The sequence below is a fragment of the Atta cephalotes genome, assembly GCF_000143395.1.
Source record: "Atta cephalotes unplaced genomic scaffold scaffold00054, whole genome shotgun sequence".
Taxonomy (NCBI): domain Eukaryota; kingdom Metazoa; phylum Arthropoda; class Insecta; order Hymenoptera; family Formicidae; genus Atta; species Atta cephalotes.
In genome coordinates, this window is record NW_012130118.1 from 1202856 (window position 1) to 1208916 (window position 6061).

General features: G+C 37.5%; 1 protein-coding gene across 1 annotated transcript in view; it reads right to left on the bottom strand.

Moving 5' to 3' along the window:
* LOC105623233 (rho guanine nucleotide exchange factor 28) overlaps positions 1 to 6061 on the bottom strand; it is a 23152-nt gene that overhangs the window by 6641 nt on the left and 10450 nt on the right. The window contains exons 2-5 of the mRNA XM_012204633.1: positions 2165 to 2551; positions 1003 to 1409; positions 499 to 648; positions 222 to 409 (exon numbers count right to left, since the gene is read on the bottom strand). Coding sequence (XP_012060023.1) covers positions 222 to 409; positions 499 to 648; positions 1003 to 1409; positions 2165 to 2551 — 1132 coding nt within the window. The remainder of the gene's footprint in view (positions 1 to 221; positions 410 to 498; positions 649 to 1002; positions 1410 to 2164; positions 2552 to 6061) is intronic.

Genomic DNA, 6061 nt, shown 5'->3' on the forward strand with positions numbered 1-6061 from the left:
TATATATATATATATATATATATATATATATATATATATATATGTGTGTGTGCATAGCTTTTTGTGTGCTAATTAATAATAAGATCGCAAGCTAGATAACAATTATTTGAAAGTGGCGTTTCTATATAAAAGACAATAGAAAATAATATATATATAAGTATCTATTTCTTCATTATCGATCTAGCTATGTGATCTCCATTCATGATTCGTAATGGACTTACGCTGCAAGTGAAGGTGTTGTCCGAGTTCCGGTTTCAGTTAAATGTGCGTGAACTTGCGGTGTAACAATCGAGGGTGTTGATATAGATTTCTGAAGAGGTAAACGCGAACAAGTCAGTCCTGGCATTAAACTGCTACTTTCTGCTAATCTCTGACTACTCCTTTTTGTGACTATCTTCTGATATTCGTTCTGTCAAAGAAAAATTTGCTATGTAGTAATTCTTTGTTCCCACGTGCGTCGAAAAGAGAAATCATCTTTCGAAGAATCTCGAAAATTACCTGTACAAGATCAGCTTCGTTCAATGAGTGCGTGCTCGTTTGCGACCTGCATGCTCGATTGCTTACGCCTACAGGTCCGGTACATGATTTTCCATCTAATTCTATCTCGTTTTCGCTGTCTAGGCTACTTAAACTAATGCTGCGTTGTCGCTGAAATGAGTAAACGAGTACATCGTGATTGCGTGTTAAGCAGTATTTAGCGATGGCTGGACGGTAAGAAGTGCAATACGCAAGACAACAAAACAACCAAAATCATGCTACTATCGTAAGGCGAAAAGAAGAAAAAAAAAAGTGTGATTACGATCGAGCATCTGAGACTGATATAATTTCGACGAGTTCAGATTTCGATGTACAGAGAGGAGATGTACAGATTTCGATGTACCAAGAAGAGATAATTTCTATATTCTTAATAATGGGAATACAACAATATTTTGACGAGCATTAAAATTCACAGCATGAAATTGAATCGTGCCCTAGTTTTAACAAATAACGGATAATATTAACCATATTTTGGGCCTGCAGATGATTTTGTCCGGAGGAATATCGGCGTCGGCCGTGTCGGTTCTCCTCTAGATCTCCCAGATCTCCAGTCCAGCTGCGTCTTCTATCTATACCTTGCGCTTGTTGCGAGCGGGAATGACCACCCGCTGAGGGGAAATGCGTTGGGGAGCTGTTTGTGGAGCAATTACCGAGGACAAGATCCGGATCAGAACCGGTGTCGTGGTGATGATGATTACCGGGTCGAGATGCGAGCTCAGCCGAAGCCAGTGGACATAGGGATGGGCAGGAGGAGGTCAATCTTTGTGGGGCGTTGTTGGAGGCGCGAATATGATATCCTAAAGTGCCTAATGTCAAGTCTCGCATACGCTGGATGCAGTCGTGTATTTCGTGCAGTTGCTGTAAATTCTCCTCTGCAAGAAGAATATTTAAAGAATTGAACGTTTATTAATGTTTTAACTTCTTCTAATAAAAAAGATAAATATAGTAGGCTAATGAGAATCAGCAACAATAAACGGCGCAATTATTTAGTGAACAATCAATAATCAGATATTGGATTGATGTCTTCTTATTTTGAATGTTTCGATTTTCTTTGGAGTCCTCCTCAGCAAGAATGATACAAGTAATTAGCTCACATGTCCATAATGCCTAAGTCACTCGCAAATTGACAAAGATGCAGCGTTGTTAATCTGACATTTTTTTTAAAAACAAATCTCATTAAAATGATATATGTGTAAACAATTCAAATGACTTACCATCACGGAACATGAAGCATTGTATTGAAGCTTTGTTAAATATATTAAAACTTAAAAAGAGTTGAAACGTTCAAAATAAAGAAGACATCAATCTAATATCTGATTATTGATTGTTTACTAAATAATTGTCGTTTGTTGCTAATTCTCATTAGCCTACTATATTTATTTTTTTGTATTGTTTAAAATTCGAGAGTCTCCTAATATAATTATTGTTATTTTTTTCTCTTATATTTTAACTTTTATAATTTTGATGTTCTTTTAAATTTTATGAATATATGTCTTGATATTTATATTTATATTCTCTTATATAAATTTGAATATTGTGTGAATCATCATGCATTAGAAAATAAAATAAGAACTATATATAAAGTGGTATCTTCAATCTTCAAATACGTGAAATAAAAGCCAATTACCTAGGACCGGATAATTCTTGGCCACACCGGGCGAATGCGGTGTAACGCTAATGATGGGCACTAGAGGATTAGGCTGGGCTTGTATAATATTAGTGCCGAGTGCGAGTAACGGGTGTTGCTGCTGCTGTTGCTGCTGCTGCTGCTGCTGCTGCTGCTGCTGTTGGTGATGGTGCTGTTGTTCATCGCTGCCCTCAGACATGATCGGCGCTTTATCGGTATTGTCTTTGGTGCTGTAGCCGGTATCCGTAATTATGCCGCCGTGCAAACTCAGGCCACATAAATCTCCATTAATGATAGGCAGCACGCGATCGCAGTCGGAGTGCGATGAGCCAAGGTAATCGGTTATTACATCCTCCTCGCTATCCTCACCGCTGTTCGGACACTCGTCTGTCAACATGTTATACAATCGTTGCGTCTGTGTTATAATAATTATTGACAAATCGAACATCGGCATCATCATTATCATCGCTTCATTCCTAGCATAGATTCCAAGAAACATCTTAAAAATAAGTCTAAAAGTCTAAGGACATTCTCAGAATGTCTTTTGGATAAAGTGTGTATATGTGTGAGTTCCTTCATTATATAATGCTACAAGCAGACTCATTATCACTGCATTATCAAATACCTTGCTTTATTTAAATTATAGCCAATGTATGCGACGAGAGATGAGAGACAGAAAGTGACATTTTTCGTAGTTTAATAACAAAAACTAATAGTGATGGAGAGATACGGGTAAAGAAGTTTACTGGCGGTGTCCTCACGTATACTATATACATAGTACAGAAAGTCGAGAGTCGGAGTCGGAGGGAGTTCGGAAGCGCGATACCGGAAAACCGATACCGAAACGTCCTCTTCGCGCCGCCTCTCTATTGACTCGCGGGACTGAGAACAAACGGCGACTCCGCGACAATCACATCAGCCCCTGGCCTCATCTCGGATTCCACTCCGCTCTCGAAATACCGCATAAAGGCATATTCAATGGAAATTAGGTCAGATTGTATTGTCCGCCGGCAATAATTCGCATCTGCATTTTCTTAAGTACACGAATGGAATAACGTAACGGCATCCAGAAGAAGGACCACCTCGATTCCTACAATGTATCCGTTAAGACGAATTCTCCGACTGATAACATCGTCAATTATGTTAAGGTCAAACCGGATTCCGAATCAGGCACTACGAACGCAAGTTGAATTTTAAGGATCTCATGATCTCACAGCGACGCTTGGAAACGAAAGTCGAAGCGGACGAAGGATGACAAAAAAATCTTTTCTCGTATGTCAGACAACTAGATCGAATAGTATGCGATCGCGACTAAAATATTCGTGAGAAATTAAACCGGAGAATCGTAACTCCATATGTAATGCGTTGTGGTAAAGCACTAAGGCTATTAATTGATCCGACTGAGCTGTGCTACCATGATTCTCAATCCTGACGTGAGCAGGATCCACGCTGTAATTTCTGTGACGTTAATTATTGTGCTGATGTCTTTTATGTGCGACCGATACGTCGCGATCGTCCGTGTTGAATTTCTCACGAATCTAATCGAGACATCATCACGCAGCTCGCGTGTGATTTGATCCAATTTGAGTTTTTCTTCTTCGCGATGAATTTATCATCGTCCTTGGCGAATGGGACGGGCGCGAGAAGCGCACGAAATAGCGTACCGTGGCCGAGCACTTTTCCGGGTAGAAAGGGGCTGACAGACTGTTGCTTTTCCCTCTGTGTAGCTCCCGGAGCGAGAATTGATCCAGTGGTCCGCGCGCATCACTCCGCTGCCTCCGCTACACCCCCGCGACCCTGTAACCCGTCGCCATCACCACCGCCAACCTTCAACTCACTTTTCCTCCACCACCGCTATTACCACCACCGCCGCGCCGCTCGCGCCATCAACATCAGCACTGTGTGTTTGTTAGATTTGTATCTTTCCACCCTGAGCATGTCACCAAGTGGCTCGATATGAATCTTTAGCTACCAGCTACTTCCAGATATACTTCCCACACAACTTTTCACACGTTTCCGTAGATAATCTTCTATTCTCGGATAATTTTTCTGGCCGTTTCTTCTCTTTTGAGAACTGTTGAGAATTTAAACCGAGTGTCTTTTTAAGCAACACACATGACATTGATAATTTCATCAGTATTGCTATAACTTTGATTTAAATTGATTTCTAACTTTCTAAAAATGAAGCTAGAAAAGGATGAAATACTACTATGATAATTAAGTGAAAATCATGTTGAATTAAATTAACAAAATAGCGAATTATATACATAATTATAGACATAATTAGAGAATATGTTTTGTGTTTTCTATTTGTAATATAAATCTAAATTTATTAGAGTTCACCTTATAAGCAATCTTCAATTGCTTATAAATCAAACCACATAAAAACCAGTTTTAATAAAATGCAATTTTATATTGAAACCTTTTATATCATCTCTTTGAAATATCATATAAATATATACCATAAAAAATTATTATGTATCTATTACTATTTAATAATAGAAAAATATTTATTAGTTTAGTTATTCTCTTTTTCAACAGCTTTTTATATCTATTAGAAAACTAATATAGCTAATACCAAATATTTTATCGAAATTTTAATTAGGCTCATTTTGTAGCTCCTAAATATCTTTTAAATAACTAAGCTTTATACATATTAAGATTGCATTAAAATAAAATCTCTACTTAAAATGAATATCAATTTATTCATTTAAGCTCTTATTCAAGCTCTAGATATTTAAGCAATGCGCTTCTAGCAACGCAATAAAATACTTCATTAATTTACTTTTCAACAATTCTTTCCGTTTGTCTTACTATTCTCCAATGTGGCTATCTCCAATGTGGTTATCTTGCCTTTTCCTCCTATCAATCATTTTACTACGGAAGGATTTCATCATAGTAGTAATCAGTGTTACAAACAACAACCCTTCAACGATATCGGTTACCAGAGGGACGTCACAGAGAGACATGATTGTGTTGCTCCAGCTGGCATTTGAATGTAGGCCGCAGTGACTCTGAGTCGATATTATCAGCGTTATTAAATATTCCGGCGGTAATGATTTTCACTGAAGTAGCCCGTAACGATCGTTCCTTCATCGTGAGAATATTCGATACAGCATTACTTGTGTTGGTCTGCACGTGGAAACTTTACAGCACTCGACGATAATTATTTTGTGGGTGACGATGTACGGAATTCCGTTGCTCACTATATATATAAGCAAGAAATAATGGCACACGGATTTCCGCGCTTCTGGAGAAAGTTTCGGCATCTCTTGGCTTTCAAGTGGCATCACAATGTTCGCATTCCTCCGTTTTCCGTTTCTATTCTTTTCTTCGTAAAAGCGTATGACAGCATGTAATCGATCGCGCTGCGGAAAAACTAACTGTATTATACTTTCGTTACGTTAAACGTCAAGTACAAAATTGATATTATTGCCATTATCAGATACTCACGAAGTTGAATTTTCGTTTAACAGGTTATCACTGTAAACGCATTACCACGCCATTTAACGTTAATCTTGTTTTAACGAGGCTAAACGCCGATGAGAATTCGCAAATTAGATCTCTCAGCAGGATGCTGACTTTGCTCAGACGTGCCAAAGCATAATATGGACAATTTTAACAAACTGAACTTTTTATCACAGTTGTTTAAACAATCCCTAAAATATTTTCAAAAAATATAAAAGCATGCTGATTAGTGATGTACGAATATAATTATACTTAATGACTCTCTTGTATAAAATTGTTTTTCTCAATTTAGTTTTTTTAATTTATTGTTTTCATTATTTTAATATATGCCTTCCTAAATATTTATTCATGAAATAAAAAATAACAAAATATAATATGTGTGTTTCATACATTTTAAAGTATAACTTCTCTTTCTCTCTCTCTCTCTCT